The 22,602-nt window shown below is 40.9% G+C and overlaps 1 protein-coding gene across 1 annotated transcript in view; it reads right to left on the reverse strand.

Moving 5' to 3' along the window:
• The window catches only part of MAP3K15 (mitogen-activated protein kinase kinase kinase 15), an 87,384-nt gene extending 68,268 nt beyond the window's left edge, over positions 1 to 19,116 (reverse strand). The window contains exon 1 of the mRNA XM_061988580.1: positions 18,786 to 19,116. Coding sequence (XP_061844564.1) covers positions 18,786 to 19,116 — 331 coding nt within the window. The remainder of the gene's footprint in view (positions 1 to 18,785) is intronic.
• Positions 19,117 to 22,602: the final 3,486 nt, after the last annotated feature.

Below are 22,602 nucleotides of genomic sequence, written 5' to 3' on the forward strand. Positions count from 1 at the left end.
AGCCTGAAATGGCCCAGGAACAAATGCTTTTTGGATAGACATCTTGCAGGTGATGTGAAGCCCAGAGAAGTCAGTAGAATAATCAATCCAGTATCGAAGAAACAGAGGTAGAGACAGATGGAGTGAAACCAGTAATTAATGCAACATGTACACAGGTAAGGAATACAAACCTCATATTTATTTTTAGTGTTTACTTTAGTCATAACCAAAAAGGAACTTCTTGTTCATGAGATCAGTTCTCACTTTTAACTTTTTGTCCTTTTGATTTCAAAAGCAGGCTTTGGCAATAACATTTGAAAATGATAGTCTTAGGCTATCTTAGGAATGTAGGATGTTATAACATTCATTGGATATTCCCATCCAGCAAAATTGACCCTCAAGATACAGTGAAAAGCAGATAACAATCCAAAACACCACAATGGCCAAGACTGAGGGATCAATGCTCATCTCTGGCTTTCATAATTCTGTATGAGTACCTATTTCATACAATGAACTCCACAACAGAGATACATTCAGAATCAAATGTCACAGCCACTAATCAGGTTAGCACTGTGGTGTTACTTTACAGTTGTACTTGAGAAAATGCATCTTTTGTCTGTCCTCTGGTACATGGAACACATGCTCAAATTAGAAATAGAACATATTTTTCATGCTCCAGTGGCATTTATGGAAATCCAGGTGAAACTAGCATTTAAACCTATCAATTTTTCTAAAATGTTGTGAAATATTTGTGCCATACATATAATTGCTATGTATTTCTTAACAGCAAAATGACCATCTCTTCAAAAAATTAAATCACTCAAGAAATTGCATTTCAGTTAAAAGGAACAGAACAAATCACAGCAGGTGAGCAACACTGCCAGTTCTAGGGGTTCATCTGCAAGCCAAGTTCTCATTTACTTTTATGTGTTGGTGTTTCCTTACTCATTAGATACATCACCTGAAACTTTAAATTCTTTCCTCTGCAATTGCATATTAGAAACTTCTTTTTGTTAAATGAAAGAAAAGAGTCTTACAAAAACCTTGGATACCAAAAGCCAAAGCTTTAAGAAACATTGTAGATGTTTCTTAAATATCATTGAATTAACAGTAAAACTAAGTTTCAAACAAGGCAAGGCACTACATTAAAATAAGAATGCAGTTCCACTGCTCCAGAAAAGCAAGAACTGTGTCAAGAGCATGCCTGTGCTTATTATTTCTTTAACTCATCTTTATAGAGAGTCTTTCAGACTTTACCAAAACGGAATACGACCAGTACCCACAAGAAACGGTATGGGAAGAAAAGTAATGCAGTCAAGGTAACACGTAGGCATTGCAAACTTAGGATGCATTTTTAATGCTTTTGCACAAGCATGAAGGAGAAAAATTTTGTATGATTGGAATAGTGAAACTCCTGAAAATAACTTGTCATTGGGAAGAGATAGAAAACTTTAGTATTTTTTGGTCTGGTGGCACTTTAAGGAAAGAAGGAAGCAAAGAACAAATCCTTAAAGAACCTTACTTTCAATTACCAAATTGCAAAAGTTAGGAAATACATAATTCACTGTAAATAGTGTGTGTCTAAGTTTAGAAGTTGCTTAATGTTTTCCATGACAAAACTTTGCTCCAGTTGTTTTTAACTTTGTCAGTCTCTACTTCAGGTTGTTTTTTTCTTGATAAAATATTTAATTAAAAACACCACAGTAATTTCTGAGACTGTGTTGAAGAACTTAATTTCCTGGCCAATGCTAAACATCCTCTCATGCCAAATTAAGAAGCCTCAGTGCTTTTAAGCACCAAAACATAAATTTGTCACACCAGTCAGGCTGTTTGAAAGTGCTTTTGTTAGCCTCATGAAATGCTGCTGGTTCCAAAGCTAAGATTTCTGCAGTGAGTTGGTCAGCTCTGCTTTGAAGAATTTCATTAATCATTAAGGCATTTAAGTTAAGAATGGTATAATTTCAGCATATTTCCCTGCAGATGTTCCCACTAGCTGACCAACAAATTGGTCAACAGAGAAGCTCTTTCTCATCACTACTATACCTGCAGTCTCTCTGCCTGTGCGAAAGAACAGGAAGGATTGTCACAATTCAAACTCTCAGCTGAGATTTCCAGAGGAGTCTCTGAAGCACCTGACACTTGCTTGAGTTTTCCATAAATTTGAAGCTCATTTGTGAACTCATACTTACGGCATTGTTTGTTTTGGCACCCAAAAAATACAATTATACAACTACGTGGATGACTATTCTTTAAGAGGTGTCTTTGCAAGTGCCATCTCAGCCCTGAGTCTTCTCTGCTACTCATATTACACTAAAGCACCTCCTGGCCTATGGATGAAGTTTATACACAAGTTAAATTCACAATAAAATCACGTTCAAGACAAATATTAGCATTACATTTCCCTCTAAGATTACAACATTCACACTAAAGCTAGTAACAGACTTTTTTTTTTTTTTGAGGGAGCTAACTCACAGTGGTGTGAGAGATTATAGTGAAAAAAAACCCCAACATCCCCAAACACTGTCACTGGAAACTCACCCTGTACACAGCCCTTTGCACAGTCATCCTTCCCTGAAGGAGAGATTAAAAAATTTACCCACTCTGGGACCACAATCAAAGTCAGAGATTTTTAGTTACCAATCTTAATCATAGAATCATAGAATGGTAGGGTTGGAAGGGATCTTTAGAGATCATCTAGTCCAACCCCCCTGCAGAAGCAGGTTCACCTAGATCAGGTCGCATAGGAACATGTCCAGGCGGGTCTTGAAGACCTCCAAGGAAGCAGACTCCACAACCCCTCTGGGCAGCCTGTGCCCCGGCTCCCTCACCCTCACAGTGAAATAGTTTTTTCTTAAATATAAGTGGAACTTTTTGTGTTCCAGCTTCATCCCATTACCCCTTGTCCTGTTGCTAGCTACAACAGAAAAAAGGGATGTCCCAACCTCCTGATATCAAATGGGTTCTTCCAAGGTCTGCATACTGCTAATAAATTCTGAAAGTTGTGACATGTACAAGAGATCCATATTTATACAATTTCTTTGTAAAATTGCAGCCTTCAAGTTCCCAGGTTAGAAAGTGAAAGAGATCTCATCACTTAGATCTTATCTTGCAGAAGAATGCCTATGCTTGCCTGCAACTCCTACCTCCTTCCCATGACCCACGGTCTGATTCTCTCTCTTCCCATTCCATCCCTCAACTTCTATTTAACATGACAGATAGAAGCTCTGCCACCGCATTTAATCAGTCCAGTGAGTAGCATCAGCTACGAGCTTCTCACTAGCCCAGAAAAGCACTTTAAGAAAGTGTTAGACTTTACAACAATTCAAAGAAATAAAGATTAAAAACTTAATTTCAGGAAAATATACTTTTAACATATATAATAAAACACACTTGCATCTGTAACCAAAAAAATCCAGTTCTGTAAGCAGCAGAAAAGACTCTGGGTTGAGATAGTACACATGCAAATATCTCTTAGTTACAGCTGTCCATGCTGCTTTACGAAGTACTTAAATTTACAGTAGCTGTTATTTAAATCTTGTAAGCATGCATCCAACAGAAGTTAAATGGAGGAAAGAGAGAAAAGGAAAGAAGAGGGGAAGGAAAGAAGGAAGGAAAAAAGGGGGGAGGAAAAAAGGGGCGAGGAAAAAAGGAGAGGAAAGGAAAAAAGGAGGGAAGGAAAAAAGGGGGGGAAGGAAAAAAGGAGGAAGGAAAAAAAGAGGGGCAAGGAAAAAAGAGAGGCAAATTAAAGCAATTTGCTGTTGCAGGTTGACATCCATCATTTGACCACGCATAATACAAAAAGCAACAACTATTAATCACTGCAAGTTTCAGGAAAAACAAAGCCAACACAGAGTGTAAAATACTCTAGACTCACTACCCAATTATTGTTAAAATAGGCTGAAAAATCTCAACATTGTGAGATTTTTTTTTAAACAGCAGGACTCATAGCAGACAAGTAACTGTGGGGTATGTGGTGAAGAAAGCAGTTCCCATACATCTCAGTGGCTGCAGATGAGCAGTGGCAGATGCTGACAAGATTGCAGGAAGAGAAAGGGCAGTATCGTGGCTTAAGCAGCCGAATGCTTGTCTGCAAGACTGAATTCCATCCCTGCTTCTTTCAACCCCACAGCTGCTGCATGATGCTAACCTAGTCACATAAACTGAGATTTCAGAGATGAATTGGTTGACCATACAGTCATTAAGATTCTGATTTTCAGTAGGGGAGGGAAATGATTATAATATCCCACTGGAACACAAAAAGTGGCTTTGAAAAACAGAGCCCTCATTAAAAAAAAAAAAAAAAAATCACATTTATCATCCAATTGTACCTCAGCCTGAGCTGCAACTCAGCCTCTGATTTAGCATCTGCAGTCTTCCATCTGCAAAGGCAATCCTACCTCAAAAAAGACAGGTATTTGCACTTCTCATGTGTTCATTCAGTATTTATACCCAAATGAATGCTAACAAAGCAGCATTCCAAACTTCTCAAAGAGTATTTAAACGATCTACATTTGTTTCTCCTCTTATTCACAGGTGAATGGCATCCTGGGATACATCAAGAAGAGTGTGACCAGCAGGTTGAGGGAGGTTCTGCTCCCCCCCTACTCTGCCTTGCTGAGGCCTCATCTGGAGGACTGTATCCAGTTCTGGGCTCCTCAGCTCAAGAGGGACAGAGAACTTCTGGAGAGAGTCCAGCACAGGGCCACCAAGATGATCAGGGGACAGGAGCATCTTCCTTATGAGGAAAGGCTGCGGGAACTGGGGCTGTTCAGCCTGGAGGAGACTGAGGGCGGACCTCATTAATATTTACAAATATCTAAATGGTGGATGTCAGGAGGTTAGGGCATCACTTTTTTCTGTTGTATCTAGTGACAGGTCAAGGAGTAATGGGATGAAGGTGGAACACAAAAAGTTCCATTAAAACATAAGGAAAAACTGTTTCAGTGTTCAGGTGAGGGAGCCCTGGCACAGGCTGCCCAGGAAGGGTGTGGAGTTTCCTTCTCTGGAGGTTTTCAAAACCCGCCTGGACGTGTTCCTGTGTGACCTGATCTAGGTGGGTCCTGCTTGAGCAGCGGAGATGATCTCCAAAGGTCCCTTCCAACCCCTACCATTCTATGACTCTATGACATTAAGCAAATGAAGATTCCAGATAACTCTCCACTCTCACTTTTCTTCTCAAAATCATGATTACTGATTGAACAAAGCCCTCCAAATCTACAAATCCAGGATACACCAAAAACAGCTATCACAGCTTATATCAGAAACATACCTGGGCAATAATTTTCCCTGTTTATATACTCTTAGTACACTAAAAATTTTGACATAGCTGCTAAACAGCCAGTGTCTCTCAACATACATATTTTTCACTACGTCAGGTCATTAAGGACAGCGTGATTTCCAAAAATTTCTCTGCAAGCCAAAGAGCCTACTAATTTGACAGAATCTGTCATTTCTCTGCCCTCTTTAACAGCAGAAAATAAAAATAACAATGGAGTAAATTAAAACCAGGCCCTTCACACTTGTGGGCTATGGCATGCCAAGCGTCATATGAGACTGCTTCCACTGCAATGTTTACTAGAGCTGAGCTAGCCAGCTGAGAGAGCATACAGAAAAAAAACACCTCAACCCTGAACCTAATTTGAACCTTGCCTGTAGTTTTGGAAGAAAAATGAGAAAGGTGAACTTTATTTAACTTTTCCTACACCTCTGCACTTCCTACATAGGGTCATAAAAAGACAATGAAAAAGAACAAATTATCAAAGAAAAAAGGTCACTTGTGGGAAAATCTGGCCTAAGTGAAATTCAGAAGAGTGCAAAATTCAACAAGAAAGGCCGTGTCTTCCTCTGCGACCACAGGCAAATCAATTTCTAGGCCAAGGGGGATTAGATAAGCTCCAAAATTTTAGACATTTAGCCAAACTAAACCACTTGAGAGTCACCCGTTATTTAATATGCAATACTTTGTCTGGGGAGCAGAAAAAACCTGCCAAACCTGCACATCTCCAACAGGTCACATGCTGGCCAACAACATATATAAAAATATCTGAAAAAATATCTGAGCTTTAATTTCCATGATAAGAAATCAAAATAAAAGGTACTGCAATGGAAAGAAAAAAATCTTTCAGTACATAAAAGTTACTAAGTATGGGTTAAGTGAAGGCCATTTATTCTTTTATTTAATAATTAAAAATTTAGCATATGAAGATAAAGGAGACTTGCCTACTTATTTTTCCTTTGTTTTTTGCTAAAAAAACCCAAAACATCAAGAACCATCTCCATCATTAGTACTGGGAACTTGTACATATAAAACTGACGTATCCCACCTTCTGACTAGATTACAGATTTCCTCTTTGTGTTGACAGACTCCCAGACTGACATTTAGGATCCACATAGAAGCACAATAAATTATGCACAGCGAAAATGTTAACTAAGGAAAGGCAGCATTCTTAAAACGCAAATGAACATAAAGTTTACATAAAGGCCAGCGTTCTCCATGTGCCAAGAGACTTGCAACCACATACAGATACTGCACTCACATATAGATACAGAGTTCTTGATTTAATATTCTGGATGTTGAGCAGATGTGGATTCAATCTCCTATGTTTAACTTTTCCTGTAAACAGTACAAGATATATGTGCCAGCCTAAAAGACCATATGCACTACTGAAAAAATGCTCATGTATTACTGAAATCTCTGTGTACTACTGTAATTTCAAAAATTGGCAACATTCTTTAAAAAACAAGAAAAATCTATTTTGAGGCACTAAGAAGTAATCAATAAAATGTAGAATTTCAGTAGAAGCTGGCTTTTCCAAAGCAAGTCACAATCAATCATTATCTAACCTAATCTTTAACTACCCTGTAAATACAATACCCATTATTACTTACAGCATGTAGAAAGGGAACATTAAACATGAACATAGCTGGTTTGTTATCACAGTGGATCCGTTCTAGATTTCCCTACTTTATCTAACATTCTAACCAAAACTAAAATATCCAAGGCAAGTTATCACGGGATCTCTGTAGAGTCAGACGAATATTAGCACTTTCAAATTATCATTCATTGGACACAATGAATCACCTGAAATTGTGATTTTATAAAAATCCCTTAAAGTATGGCCTTCAACATTTATTAAATGTAGTGCAGGATGGTTAACCTCAAAATATACATACATGTAAAGTTGTCACAAGATGAATCTCAGCAAGGAGCCGACAACATCTCAGTTTGAATAATCAATGCTGTATTTTTTTCCCTTTTTAATAAATCTCAAGATAGAGTAGCTTTTTTTCCTTGTAATTTAAGTCTATTAATTATTAAGTTCTTAATTAAAAATTAAGTATTGTTCTGAGGTTGATTTCTTGCAACATTCTATTTATCACACAGCTGAACCCACAGCTGTGTTTTTTCACTGCTGTTGAAATCAGCAGTCTGTGAGTACTTTCATTGCCCAGAGTCCCCAAAAGACTTCATGAAATCTCAGGCATTCCTTGATGGAGCATCTTTTCTTCTTATTTTTGGGAAAAAACATAGTCAGGTTGAGGCATGATCAGCAACAAGTCCAAGAATCTTAAGGGTTGGAAGGGACCTCAAAAGATGATCTAGTCCAATTCCCCTGCCAGAGCAGGATCACCTAGAGCAAGTCACACAGGAACTCATCCAGGTGGGTTTTTAACGTCTCCAGAGAAGGAGACTCCACAACTCATCTGGGCAGCCTGTTCCACTGTTCCCTCACCCTCACAGAGAAGTTTTTTCCTTATGTTTCTTTGGAACCTCCTATGTTCTAGCTTGTACTTGTTGCCCCTTGTCCTATCATAGGACATCACTGATAAGAGCCTGGCTCCATCCTCCTAACTCCTCACCAAAAAGAAAAAAAAACAGTTGCAGAAGCAGAGAGCATCTTTATTAATGTGCAAGTTTTTCTACCAAGTAAATGTTCCCTTTTGAAGATTTCTAAATTCTGTTTATTGCATCTGCTGAAGAGAGGATGGGTACCAACAGCCATAATACTAAGACAGATTGCTTTACCTCAGGTTCATGTATGTTCACCCTAGGACCACTTCTTTACATTGTCCCAGTGATCACATTGTAGTGTATTACAATTCAGAGATCAGAATTCAACGGCCAAGAACAGGAAATTCAAAATGAATGGAAGAACTTATAGGCCCAAGTAAGTAAGGTTTGAGCTGTGGTGCAGGGAGAACACTAAATTTTATATCACTAGAGCCTGTGTGCTGGTTTTACAAGCACAGTTTCAGATGCAACAAGGAATAAAGAAATACATGAGTTGCTGCAGAGAAGTCTGCAGATAGCAAGCAGTTCCTAAGAAAATGTTTGGGAAATTTGTGTTACCAAATCATCCAAACATTGTGCAGAGTCCTGAGGCACTTTGATGCCCATGGGCTGTGTACCTTCAGCATGCATTAGCAGAATCAGTTCTGATATTGTCTGATTTTACTTGACTAAACTAACTTTCATTCAAATATTAAGTTCTCATAATCATGAACTGTGACAGACTGTACGTTAAAAATCAGCATCACTGGGATGCTCTTTGGTAACTGAGTAGATATCATGAATATCATTATCAACCTCAAAGATATGAAAGACGGAATGTAGTTCCCTCTGTTATGCTGCTTCCAAAGATGATGTTACTAGTTACATTCACTGAATTCTGCTGGAGAACAGCCAGTCAGTGCTTTGATAGATTGTCATGTAGTTGCAGACCATGCCAGAAACATGGATCTGTGCTTTTACAGGACACTTCTCATCTGCAGCCAGGCCAGCCACCAGACTGCCTCTGCACCATTAGAATCATCCTTTTTACTGTGTTCTGGACTGCAGTATGATTATGAGACACCCAGACTACCAGATGATGTCAAATGCTCTTGAAAGTGGGCATTTGCTGCATTGTCCTTTGGAATTACAATTTGGCTGTTGATCGCTAGCTGGAATTAAGTATCAGGCTCACAAGACAAGACTAAATTAGCATAATTTTCAAAGGATTTTAGAAAGTTCAGGGAGTATAACAACAATGAATATTTTCATGAATAGCAGCACATGCTCCAGAAAGAGGAAGAGACTTATTCAACACATTGCAGCATTCAATTTTCATGGATTCTTAAAGCTTTATCAGAGTCATGAAACATAAATCAAAGTTAAGGTTGAACAACTGTTAGAGATCTGCGGTCCCACAGATTTATTAGATCGAACTGAAGAGCCACCACTTTGAGGGACTAGAAGGTGGAAACTCAAAGTTACATTGAAGGAAAAGGGTCAACAGTACATTGCTAGTCTGTACCTTGTGAACGTGTCATGGTGGGAATATGCAAGAAACTCTGGATCTTAGAGAATTCAGGATCCTAAATTTATCTGAAACAAAAAGTATTATCCTGAGTCAAACAGGGGTAAAAAGCACTTCAAAATGATGCCTTTTACAATTACCCTTTGTTTTTTAAAGAGATAATGAAAAATTTTTAAACATAATTTAAGCACAAATGCAATATATGCTGCAGTAGACACCATATGCAAGTTCTGCTATGATAAACCAGAGTACTTCTCCTAATACTGGATTTAGCTAGGTCATTCCAGATCAGCAGAATGTCAATACTGTACAATACCCATCATCAGAGCCTGCTTGAGTCAATGAAACATCATGCTTACTAAGGCTGGGACCGTGTACTTTGAAGCAAGAAAAGATAGTTTTTAAAGCTGTGAATCTCATTTGGCTTTGAGGTTCAAAGGATGACTGTTGTTGAACTACTGACTTAGACCAAAGTTTAAATGTTCAGAAGTTTTACCAGAGAATACTCAAAAGATTCAATTCCACTATCTTGAACACACAGCAGAGTCATTTACCTTGTCAGGTTGAGTATCGCAAAGGATAAAAAAAAAGCAAACACATTTTATCATGACACAGTGATTCAACACTTTTATGTGTCAGAAATCATGTTCCAGTTTTGATTCCTCCCTTGCAAACTACAGAGATGCAGCTTTTGCTCCTGGCATACCTACATAGCCACCCCAACCCCACAGGAAAAGGTGAAGGTACTTGCAGCACTCCTGAGAGAAAAAAGACAGCGTAAGTGAAATTGTGCTGTGGGACACATCTGGTCCATCAGCTGCCAGCTGAATTACACTGACCTCAGCAGAGACCTGAGCTATGGTCTTTATAGCAAGCCTGTGCCAGGGAGCAGGCTAAAGCAACAGCTGCACTCCCTCTCTTGGGATGGACTTTGCTGTTCAAGAGTAGCCCAGGGCTAAAGCAGTTCACATCCGTGGTAAAATGAAAGGCAAACAAAGCCCGCCTTCACAAATTTCACCTGCAAGGGGAAAATCACATTGAGGTCTTCCTAAGAGAGACCTTACACCTATCTTGATTGCCTAATTTCAGCCATGTAATATCACTGTGGTGTAGAAAGAGACACCAGCTGGGCCAAGAAACCTCCACTGGGGCTACTCCTCCATTTGATCCAGAGCAGCACAGCCTTGCACTGACAGAAGATTGAGCTTGAGGCCTTTTAAGCAAAATACAGAGGAAGCCAAAAAGTCTGGATTTCTCATCCAAGTTCTGCACCAACTCCTTATACATCAGAAGAGCTTTACTTCAAGCTTCTACATCTGCAAACCAAGAACATTAGCTGCTTTTTAACTAGAGAGTACCTCAACATTTGCTAATGTGCAAGTGTAATTTGACAATTAAAAAAGCAATTTATGATTACGCTGACAAAAGCAGAACATGACTGGAGAACACAAAGTACCATATATCATAATTTGTCTATTTTATGGGAGGATGAAAATTAAAGTAATGTAATTATACTAAATTAAAAAAAAAGGTAAATGTTTGCTTAATTTTGTGACCTCAGGCCTTGCAGAAACAATTGTTAAACCTGAAAAACATGCTACACCCAACACAGCAAGACTGAGCAAGCACGCAAGCACTGCAGAGGAGACAAGTGGCGAGGAACCAGGCTCCCACATAAGCAGCCTCATGTCCCCACTGTCTGACTCAAGCCTCTCAGCTTCAAGCACAGCTTCTTTTCAGAAGCTCTTTGATATCACAGAATCTTAAGGGTCGGAAGGGACCTCAAAATATATCACCATGGGTGTCAAGTTGAAATGCAACAAGACAGAAGTAGAGATCTATTTGTCAACATCTCGCAGGCAAATGGGCAGCATTTGACCCTCACAGTAACTCAGGTACTATATATCAAAAAATATGTTTGTGTATCATTCTTAAACAAAACAAAAAGAATTATAATTTACTGACTGATGTGCACAGTCAGCACTTTCTTTTTTCTCATATCAGCAATCAGAAAAATTTTTACTGGTATGAAGAATTCCAGAAACATTTCATTTCCCAAACAAAATTGAAACAGTATTTTTAAAAGGAAATAAAACAAAAATCCTAACTGCAGTGTTTTCAAGGGCTGTAAGCATGACAACTCATCTTCAGATCAAAGACAGCTCAAGGTAGATGTAGTCATTCATCTCTTCAGAATAACCCTAAATGTTCACATTTTCTACATCGTTTGTAATGGCTGTAATGGGTATAAAAGCTTCTGTCTAGCTAAATCTATTTAGTGAGAATCAATAAGACTTTTAATCATAGGGTGAAAAATATGACTTGCAGATTAAATGAAAACAAAACAGAAACACATAAAATTTGTATTATATTTTGGGAGAATCACAGAATCTCAAGGACTGGGAAGGACCTCAAAAGATCATCTAGTCCAACTCTCCTGCCAGAGGAGGACCACCTAGAGCAGGTCACACAGGAACTCACCCAGGTAGCTTATCCAACACCTAGAAACACCTGTAGTGCTCCCAGCTACAAACTCCAGTGACAGCAGGGTTCAAAGTCAGATTCTGTGGAGCTTTCTCAGATTTTATGTATAACCTCAGGAGGAGAGAAAGACAAGCAGAGAAAATGGAAAGTTGTAGGTTGGCCTGTTTTTTGGGGTTGTACTTGTTTTTTTTTCTTTTTATTTAAATGCAAGTAGGTTTCATGCAGAGGAAAAAACAGGCAAAAAAAGAAGTGTCTTCCTAGTTTATTTCCTTTATCCAAAAGTTATGGTACAGGAATGAATCACTTCAGATTAGACAGTGCACGCACACACACATAGTCATACCTCAGAACACTGAAAGAAGTCCAAATTTGCACAGTTAGCACAAGATTTTAGAGAAGCAAACAACTTCATTCAAAGCTTCATTAAAAGGTAGGACTCACACTGGTTTTGAATTGTCAGGATTTTTTTCCATAAGACCCATTACAACTAAAAAGATATGTTAGTTCCAAAGGGAGAAGCAGTAAAACAGAATCTCTCTGCATTAGAGAATCAAGGTATATTTCTCCTTTCTATTTTTAACAACCTCATCATTCTCTAAATACAGCTCTGATCTTGCATTTGGCCCATGGCAATCTACCAAAGGAAAGTTAATGAATTACACATAACCTATTTATGGGGGTTTTTATTTGTATAACTAACATAGTTAGTTATTTGCACGTTTCTAAGCTAATTCAAGTGCCATTAAAGGAGCTGCTTCATCAAATACAGGCAAGTTGAACCAAGGGAAGCCTTCCAGGTTACATACAGAAAAGGCAACATAGTTGCTAGAAAGACATTTTTCACAGGTGACATTGTTGACTGAAATCATGCAAATCTCTGAACACAAATCAGCATTTCTGCAAGACAACTTCATATCACAAATTGACCTCAACTAGTATCATTAAAGCAAAATACACCTCTTGAATGCAAAGCGTGTGTCACATCACTTGAGATGTATCATAACACAGTAACACATAGACTGGATGGATTGCATCGCGCTTGCTACTGTCATTTTAAACTTATCTCACACACTTGGATATAAAAGGACTGCAATACTGCTCTATTAAATGCCTTGTTATCACAATATTTAGTTTGCTGGCACAAGGTGGAGCTTTGTTGGAGACAACCATAGCTGCTGTAGATATGCAGCACCACACACAAATAAAAGATCAGATCCCGAGAGCTGGGCTGTTGTATTAAAGCAGCACAAAATCTACACTAGTCAGCCCTAGCCTCTCAGCCACAACCTTCCCATTCTGAAGGTGGTTGGTTTGTTTCTCTTCATATTCCTGGATTATGTGGTACGTTAAGTCTCCTTAGACTTAAAGCAAATACACCCCTAGCCATTGAGCCAACTGCAGGGGAAAAGAAAGAAAAGAAAAACTATTAAGCACTACTTGGAACAACAACAAACCCTGCCTGCTGAGGTAAGCATGAGAGCGCTAACCCTTAACCACCTCCCCACTGTTCATTGTCACACCCAGGGGCAAAGATAAATTGCAGCAGGAAAGTCTGTTGAAGTTTAAGAAGCTATCACCCTCAGCTGCCGTTCTCGCCTTCCTGTCAGAGATTACAATCCCTGGGGCAGAGTAAGCAAGACAAGCATATGCCTCCAGCTCAGCTACATTAGTTACTGTGTCATATATTAACTTAAACTAATGACAAGTGTTTACTGTTCCCTGACATGTTAGCCTTTGGGCTGAAGAAGCTGAAGCATTCCTGTCAGTTCTGAAATGGGGACACTGGCTTTCAGAGTGCAGAGGGCTTCAGGGCAAGTAGCTGGGTGCAGGCAATGATGATTCCTTCAGCGGATGCCAGAGCCTGAAAATTAGGATTCAGAACATACCTTTCCTCCTTTCCCTTTCATGGTGTAAAAAAAGAAGTTTCAAGGACAACCTGATCTAGGTGGACCTACTTTAGCAGGGAGGTTGGACTAGATGATCTCTAGAGGTCCCTTCCAACCCCTACCATTCTGTGATTCTGTGAACTACAATCCTTTCACTCTCTATCTGGGCCCTCTCCCAAGCCTAGCATTGGCTCTGAGTGAAGAGAAAGCTGCAGAGACACATATTTTGGGTCTGCTTTATCACACAGAATGTTGGTTAGAGAAGTTCTCTGACAAAACAACACAAACAGACTTAAAAATATTCCACTACACTCACAAATGATCTGACAGTTTCCTGGACTGTCAGAGGAATACTGGTTTTTTTGTTAGGCAAACTTTTAGCTTTATTCTTCAGCACTGCAGTTTCTCTCTAGCTTGTCTTCCTTTCAGTCACCTTTGATCCTGCTGACTTCAGCGACTGCAGTCATCTCTAAATGCTGTGGTCAAGTAGTTGAAGAAATACTACAAGCCTCAAAACAGATTAGTGTACATCCCTCATGAGGTAAAACAATGATCAGCTACAGAAGCAGGATTTCACAGAACCAAAATTGGAACATTCAAACCTCATACAACTGTAGAGGCCACTCCTTCCCTTAACAATGTGGCCGAATACTGTGGCACTTCAGGCCTTGACAAATTTTCAGGTAGACAAGCAGCAGCTACATCTCTTTCCATCTAGTACAGGTCAGATATTTAACTTTGACACCATGTTTGCTTTTTGACTACATCAAGAATAGAAAGATCCTTTGCAGCTATGGTAAGAGCACAAAGGGAATTTTTAAAATCCTCCTAAGCTCACTATTTCTGGGTGGAATTGCTTTTATTTTGGTGAAAAAAAAGAAAGCTTCACACTAATGCCCACTATCTGTAGCCTTCAGTCTAAAAACATTGCCTCTCTTTCTTCCCAGAGGTACCATCAATGCATGAACACTTCCATTCATGATAAGATTTAAAGTGATGGGAAGTCGGTAATGAGTACACTCAAGAAGAAAAAAGATAATCATACTCTTATTACAGAACATAGATGTTTTTGTAGCACTCTCCTTGGTGCTTTACTGTAAAATAATCCACTAGAAAATCTGCCTGCAGGCAAGAAAAAGAGATTCCTCTTGATATTCTTCCTTGCATTCATTCCTTAAAGTTTGCTGGTTTTGTCAGCAAAGGCACCAATTCCAAGAATTCTTATGTTATAGATTCATACCGAATAAAATAGACAAGCTTGCTTGGGGTAGGTGGTGTCTAACTTTAAGCAAAGGGCTACAGTTTCAGGCAGTGTGGGGGGAAAAGGGTTAATGAGTAGCACTTTTAACAAAGACCCCATTGTTACTAGGAGATGGACCTCTGTGCTCCATCTTCAAGCATGAGTAGATACCGGTTAAGGTTCTAACTAGTAAATCAAGACACGATTATAAGCATCTTTTAGACAATTCTCACTTTCATAACAGTGGAAGAGGAAATGCTTCTCAAGCCTCTGCCCAGAGTGTACAGAAAGTAGATGCACATTATAATAGACACGGTCTATGGCCAATGGCATCCTGAGATGCATCAAGAAGAGTGAGGCCAGCAGGTTGAGGGAGGTCTTGCTCCCCCTCTACTCTGCCTTGCTGAGGCCTCATCTGGAGTCTTGTGTCCAGTTCTGGACTCCCCAGTTCAAGAGGGACAGAGAACTTCTGGAGAGAGTCCAGTGCAGGGCCACCAAGATGATCAGGGGACTGGAGCATCTTCCTTATGAGGAAAGGCTGCAGGAACTGGGGCTGTTCAGCCTGGAGAAGAGGAGATTGAGGGAAGACCTCATTAATACTTGCACGTAATTGAAAGGCGGATGTCAAGGGGATGGGGCAACACTTTTTTTCTGTAGTGTCCAGTGACAGGACCTGGGGTAATGGACAAAAGCTGGAACACAAAAAGTTCCACTTAAGGAAAAACTTCTTTCCCGTGAGGGAGCCCTGGCACAGGCTGCCCAGGGAGGGTGTGGAGTCTCCTCTGTTTTCAAAGAAGTTTTCAAAGCCCACCTGGACATCTTCCTGTGTGACCTGATCTAGGTGGACCTGCTTTTGCTTTAGCAGGGGGGTTGAACTGGATGATCTTTAGAGGTCTCTTCCAACCCCTGCCATTCTGTCATATCTCCAGTATGGAAAACACCTGCTCCATATCTTACACAGGCAGTAATAAAACTTCAGATTTTTTTACTTTTTCAAGTAAACACACAGTATTTTCCTAACACATGAAGTTCATCATGAGCCATAGGATTGCTCATATTAAAACTAATTCTTAATGTTGTTCTTCATTCAACACTGAACAGTTGCCAACAGTCTTAATTCAAACATCTTCTGGAAAAAAGGAATATGGCAACAATGAATAGTTATCTATAAATATAGAAATTTTAAAAGAAGAAATTGCAGGGTAGCAGACTAGAAATGTTGTACGTAAACAAACAATGATCAGATTCACCATTTTGTAATAATAGCTTGATATGTATTTAAAACCATGAGGCAGAGAGAACCCACTGTTAAAAAACAGAGAGCAAGAAAACAAAAAGGGTATAAAAGAAGTTCTCGGAAAACAATTACAGATCATTGTACATAAAATAAGAACTAAAACAAAGAGGCAGCACTTTAAAATCCATGTCAATGAAACTCAGATATGAAGTTTAGGTCCATTGCTAGCTGATAGTAGAAAGAGAAGATAAAAAAGAAAAGAAAAATAATAAAGTGAAAAGTGTAATGGATATGTTTAGTTCCTTCACAAAATAAAGCAAAGAGATGCAATTACTTCACATGACACTGTGAAAGGAACCGAAATTTTCCCCCTCTCTAGCATGTAGTAGGAGGAAATGAAGCAACTAGTATGAAGAAAAAGACACTTCATCTCAATATGATAGCATAGTAAGTTTAAATTCTAGAAGTGTAAAGGTTCTGACTGAGGATTTCTCTGAACATCAATTTTAGACATACCACAGAAACTGGGAAAACTCCAAAAGATGGGGCAAATGTCAGTACAAACTATTTTTTTAAAAGATAAAAGGAACTACAGACATGTTTAGTTAAAAAAGGGCCACTAACTGCAGCAATGCAAGACTAAAACAGCTATTGAAATTGATGCTAGAAGAGCTACTTATCAAAACACGAGAAGAACAAAATAAATACTCTCTTATTCTTTAGACTTAACATAATTTTATTAAAATTAAGGATACTTGCATCTTCAGGGTAACATCGCAGCTAATGGCAGTTAATTTGGTAGCCCTGACAATGAATTAATGCTAAAATACTACCAATACATTCAGCACTGTTTTCAACAAAGTATATACCAACAAATAAATCTTGCTGCTATTTGACAGCTTGTAGATCTAGTTGTGACTCATGCTAATATACTTGAGCTTCTCTTAATACAGGTAACTTACCATTAAAGGAAGCTTTGACTAAAAAGTTTGCCAAAAAATAGTATACATTACACAGATTAAAAAGTTTTCCACCGTCTGATCAAAAAATGTTGCTACTGGAATGAAATCCTCACAAAGACTATTTTGAACAGTCTTCTTTGGAATAGGAGACTATTCAATTAGTTCTTATTAGAAACTAAAACTGATATAAAGTATTTGCTGACTAAATCTGGACATGAGTGTTGCAGAAGTATCCAGTAACAAGGCATTTCACTGTTACAAAGTGATACTAATCACTGATCAAATGATCTTGGTCCTACAAGATGACTTGAATGCTAAAGTCTGCAAAGGCAGGTCACACACCTAGACAAGAAGCAGTCACTTCAGAATGCAACAACTTCAGAAAACATTTTAGATAACTGTCTCAAGCTCTCAGTACTAAGCAGAACAGGTGTGTGCATAATACATTAATAGGACTATAAGTAGAAACAGAGAAATAATTTCACATTGATGAGCACATTATTAATGCTTACCTTCAGAAGGGCTACAGAAATACTAGAGATACACAAAGAAATCACCAGCTGTTGGTTGTGCAATATATTTATTACACACTCATCAACCCTGCTAGCGGAGATACAACAAAATCCCAAATGGGAAGTTAAAAAACAACAACAAAGGATATGAGGTTCCTCAACATTCGGGTGACTTATCAGGGGATGAAATTGACTCATCATACAAGAATACTCAAGTTTTAAGAACTATTCTTTAACACATTCCATGAGCAAGACAAAGTTATTCTTGTGAAAGACGGATTTTAACATGGACTTAACAGTTCATTACCTCTTTGGAGTCTGTGAATCCCCCACTTCCTAATGCATGCTTACATGGATCTGAAAAAATACTATGTCTGCCTGCCTGCAATGTATCTACATACTAATCGTGTTTAGTTTGAGTAATACCTCTTGACCCAGGAGCTTTCTCTGCTTGCTCAAAAAGCTCACAATTCTTTGTCATAGTGCCCAATCAGAGACTTGGGTTTTTTGAGAGAAGGGACAGCTTCTTTCTTTTGAACCATCAGACACCAGTCATCATCTGGAGCCTGCGGAGGGTTGACAATACTCTCAAGCCCTAGTGTGCACTTTTACACTCCCTTGTTCAGAGCAACGCTGGATTGCTCTGTTCCTGCCTGCATTCAAACCAATTTCACTGCCTAGGTCTGGAGTTAAGAGCCCTGAAGAGGAAGCATCTGGCCAAGCCTGCTGATAAGCTTCTGGATGGCATGTCTGCATGCTATGCTCTAAGCTCTTAACCTGGCTTTTGCTCCCAACCAGTTGTTTTACTAGTCATTATGGCTCAGTTGATACCATAGGATCCACAGTCCTGCTGGGGCAACACACCACGGCGACTGAAAGAATTGACCTAAAGGCCTTGGTGTTCCCTCACACCTTCTCCTTCAAATGCAGGACGCTCATGAAGACCAGGTTCTTGCTCCCATTACTTGAAGTTCCCCTTGCGGCTATTTTCCTATCTCCACATCACTTCCCAAGACCTCCTCCCCTCACAAATCTCGCATTTGTCCCCTTCTAACTTTTGTCTGGCCTCTCCGACGCCACCTTTGCCGAGCCTGCCGTGACCCCACACAACCCGGGAAGGTGGCGCCGGGCAGAGGGCGAGCCTGCGCCGCCGCCCCACGGCCCCGCCTCTGACCAGCCTGCTCACCCGCGTCGTAGAAGGCGTCCAGCACCGCCGTCTCCCCGAAGTCCAGCTCCCCGAAGTTGACTGTGCCGAGCTGGGCTCCCTCGGCCTCGCAGGCCCGCAGCAGACACTGCCGTGCCCCGGCCTCGGGGCTCCGCGCCCCGGCGGCGCCCTTGGGAGGGTCGTTAAGTACATACACGGCCCGCAGGCAGCGCGGTCGCGGTGTCGCCGCGCCGACCTCCGCCGCCTCCCCCCCGCCCGCAGTCGCCTCCGCGGGGCCGACGGCCGGCAGCTCCGGCTCCGCGCTGGGGTGCGGCGGCTCCGCTGCAGCGCTGCCGCCCGCGGGGCTCTCCATAGCGGCGTCGAGGGCTGAGGGGAGCCGGTGGCTGCCGGCAGGTGCTCAGGCGGGGCCGCACCCCATCGCACAGTTGGCGAACTCCGGCGGAGCAGGGTCAGGCGGCCCTCGCGCCCGTCCGCCCGCGCTTCTCCGCTGGCTTCCGCGGCTGGGCGCTGCGGCCGGGCGGCACCGCTCCCCGGCGGGCGGGCACAGGCACGGGGACGAGGTGGGGCGAGGTGAAGGCGGTCGGCGCGAAACGGAGCTCAGCGCCGCCCTCCCCGGACGGGACAGCAGAGCAGAGCCCGGCTGCTGCCGCGGCGCACAGCCGGACGGCCGCCCTGGGCCTTCCCGGGACAGACGCTGCGGTTCAGCCTGCGGTCAAAGCGGTACTGAGGGGAAAGCAGCACCGTCGGGCCGATCGCGTCTCGTTTATTACTTCCCTTCCCCGCCCCTCGCCGTGCGAGCAGTACCTTCGCGCACCGCCCGCCACTCCACTCTTACTGTTGTGGCTGTTATTATTTTACAGAGGGGCACCGTCTGCCCCGCTTAGGTTCCTCTGAGGGATACCGAGGTTCAGTTAAGGCGATCGGGCCACCTTCCCCCGCGCTGCCGCGAGGGGCCTTTCCCCTGCCCCGCGGGTGCGGCCGCATGGAGCCGCTTCACGCCGCCTGCTGTTGAGGGGCCTGCCGCTGCGGCCTCGGCTGGGCATCCCGCCGACCCCCTTTCTCGAGAAGCAAAGACAACTGCTACTGCTGTTTCTTCGCTCAATTCAGTCCATCATAGCCTTTTCCTCACAGATTCTTCTTGTTGATATTGTTTAAACGACTTTGATAACAGACGAGGTGTATCAGAAGTTTTTATAACAGTTCACCCTTATATTTATAGACCTATAGAATAGTTTGGGTTGGAGGGGATCTTAATGGTCATCTAGTTCCAATCCCCCTGCCATGTGCAGGGTCACCTTCCACCAGACCAGGTTACTCAAAGCCCCATCCAACCTGCCCTTGGACATTTCCAGGAGTGAGGCATCCACAGCCTCTCTGGGCAACCTGTTCCAGTGCCTCATTACCCTCACAGGGAAGAACTTCTTCCTTACATCTAATCTAAATCTCCTCTCTTTCAGTTTAAAGCCATTATACCTTGTCCTATAACTAGATGCCCTTGGAAAACTCCCACTGGCTTTCTTGCAGGCTCCTGTTAGGTACCAGATCCTTCTCTTCTTTAAAAACTCCCATGATTGTGGCAAAATCAGCTCCTAGAAACTCTGTGGCAACTCCTGAATTCATGCAAGAATAACATTGATTTTGAGCACCCCATTTCCTCACAAGTTTATCAGCTAAATTGACAACAGCAGCCTCAGCTTTGTCTCTGCATTTGGGCAAGTTGCTGACTTATGCAGCAAGAGAAAGTGAAAGGCTGCCCATGGATAATTCTGTATCTTGGTCTTGTACCCCAGCTGTCAAAAGGACACCAATAGATAGTACTGAAGTCATGGCCTACCAGCAATCAAAGGAGCAGTGGAAAACTGCAGTCCTCAAGCAAATTTGTTTTTGAAGTAGTAAACCTGTCTGGAAAGCTTTTTCATCTCATTTTTTCCTCACTGTGATAAAAGAGATTTTAAACAGCATCTTCACCTTCTGCTGCAGCATGGCTCCTCATGGCTACCGGAGATAAATATTTTTACCGTGTAATACAACAAAAGCAACAACTGAAGACTTACAGCACAGTATTTTCCTCTTTAGGTGTTCTGGCACTATGGTTTAGTGACTGTAGTAAGAATTGCAGTAGCCAGTCTTTCTGAGAAACACTCCAACATGAGGATAGCACAGCAACGTGTACTGTTCAACTTTGCTTATAGTGGGTTGTCAGAATTTTAGAGGGAATGTGGATAATTTGAGGCAAATTGGTTTCTCATTTTGAAGAATTTTGAGCAAGTAAACTGTTGAGTTTGATCCACAGGTTGGGAGTCTGTGTGCTTTGTTGAGAAAAGTACTAATATATGACACTTTGGAAGAACAGTATACAATAGCCACCAGAGATCCTGCTCATTCCTGGCAGCTTTCCTCTCTATCCAGGATCAAGGCTTTCTATATGACAACTTCATTAGCCTCGAGCCCTGCTAATGCACCAATTAGCTGAAGAAAAATCTAAATCTGCATTTAGAAGATACTCAGTGAACATATTGAAGCCTTCAACCAACACAAAGCACCAGTGTATATGTTTATTATCCTCCCTGATGCAAATCCTACTTTAGTTTGGAGGGGTACTTTTTGCATTATACATTTAGTAGAATGGCTGGTATTTAAACTTAAATGAAAAATACACCACTGTCAAAGTTAAGGAATTACTTTAACAGAAAAGAGTTTGTCATACTCAAGAACATTCTTGGGCTTTCAGCAACTAACATGGAAAAAACAAATTGCAGTTTAATGGGTTCAGAACAACAGATGCATGGTGTGGTGCTCTCTGTAATCAGGAAAATTGTCAAAGTGTTAATTTAGAGCAGATATATAGGCTGGAATTGCTTAGCGGGTTGCCACTGAGACATAATAAATAAGCCCTTTCTGCCTTCTAGAGATTATGAAAATTTAGTTTGTTGCAGCTCTAAAATGTTTCTTTGGGTTTCCTTTTGCAGTTTTTTAACATTTGTTACTGTTTTAAATTGCTTGCTGAGAGGTCTGTCTTTTGGTCTTCAAATGGAATTATCTTAGTAGATAATGTGTCGGCTTCCAAACAGTATCCTCACTATTGAGCATTTTTCAAACAAGCTGTCATGTTCTGAATATCCATTTTCAGTAGTTTAACCTGGTGGAATTTGTTCAGAGTTTGTACACTGTTTTTGAAGCTAGAAACAAAGAGTATTTTTAAAGGAAGAAGCTTCATTTTATATACTGCAACCAAGTCTTCAGAAACTGTGGTTCAGTGCTGGTATGCCTGACATTCCCACTGACCAACAGTATCTTCTGAACTTGCAAGTCATCTGAGTGAGAATAAATGGGGAGATTCAGGTTTTGGGATATTTGAACTGTTTCTGTGTAAACCAAAAAATGTTAAACCTAGAAGAAAAAAGCCAAGCCATGAAACACTCTTTCCTCTTATGGATACATGGTCCAGTAACAAGGTTATAAAAAGAGCCACTCTGCCCCCAGAGTGGCCTATTCAAAGGACCAGGCCAGAAGTGAACATTCAGTTTCCACACACCTTTCCAAAACCATTTGCTTTTGCACAGAACTTCACCTAACAAAACCAAGCATAACCCCAAGAAGTGAACACTTGCTACTTCTTCCACAGCAATGTGAAGATTTTCTCAGGTGGCACTTTGCACCTATCACATCCACTTAGTGCAGAATATTAATTACCACTTAGACACCAGAAGCAATATAGCAATATATTTGGTGTAATTCACAATGACACAGGTGCTCCACAGAAAACAGAAGTCCTTGAAAATACCTTTTTTTTCCCCTCCTCCCTATTGTTCATTTTGCAAATCTCTGAGCAGCAGTT

The sequence above is a fragment of the Colius striatus genome, chromosome 1 (assembly GCF_028858725.1).
Source record: "Colius striatus isolate bColStr4 chromosome 1, bColStr4.1.hap1, whole genome shotgun sequence".
Classification (NCBI taxonomy): Eukaryota; Metazoa; Chordata; class Aves; order Coliiformes; family Coliidae; genus Colius; species Colius striatus.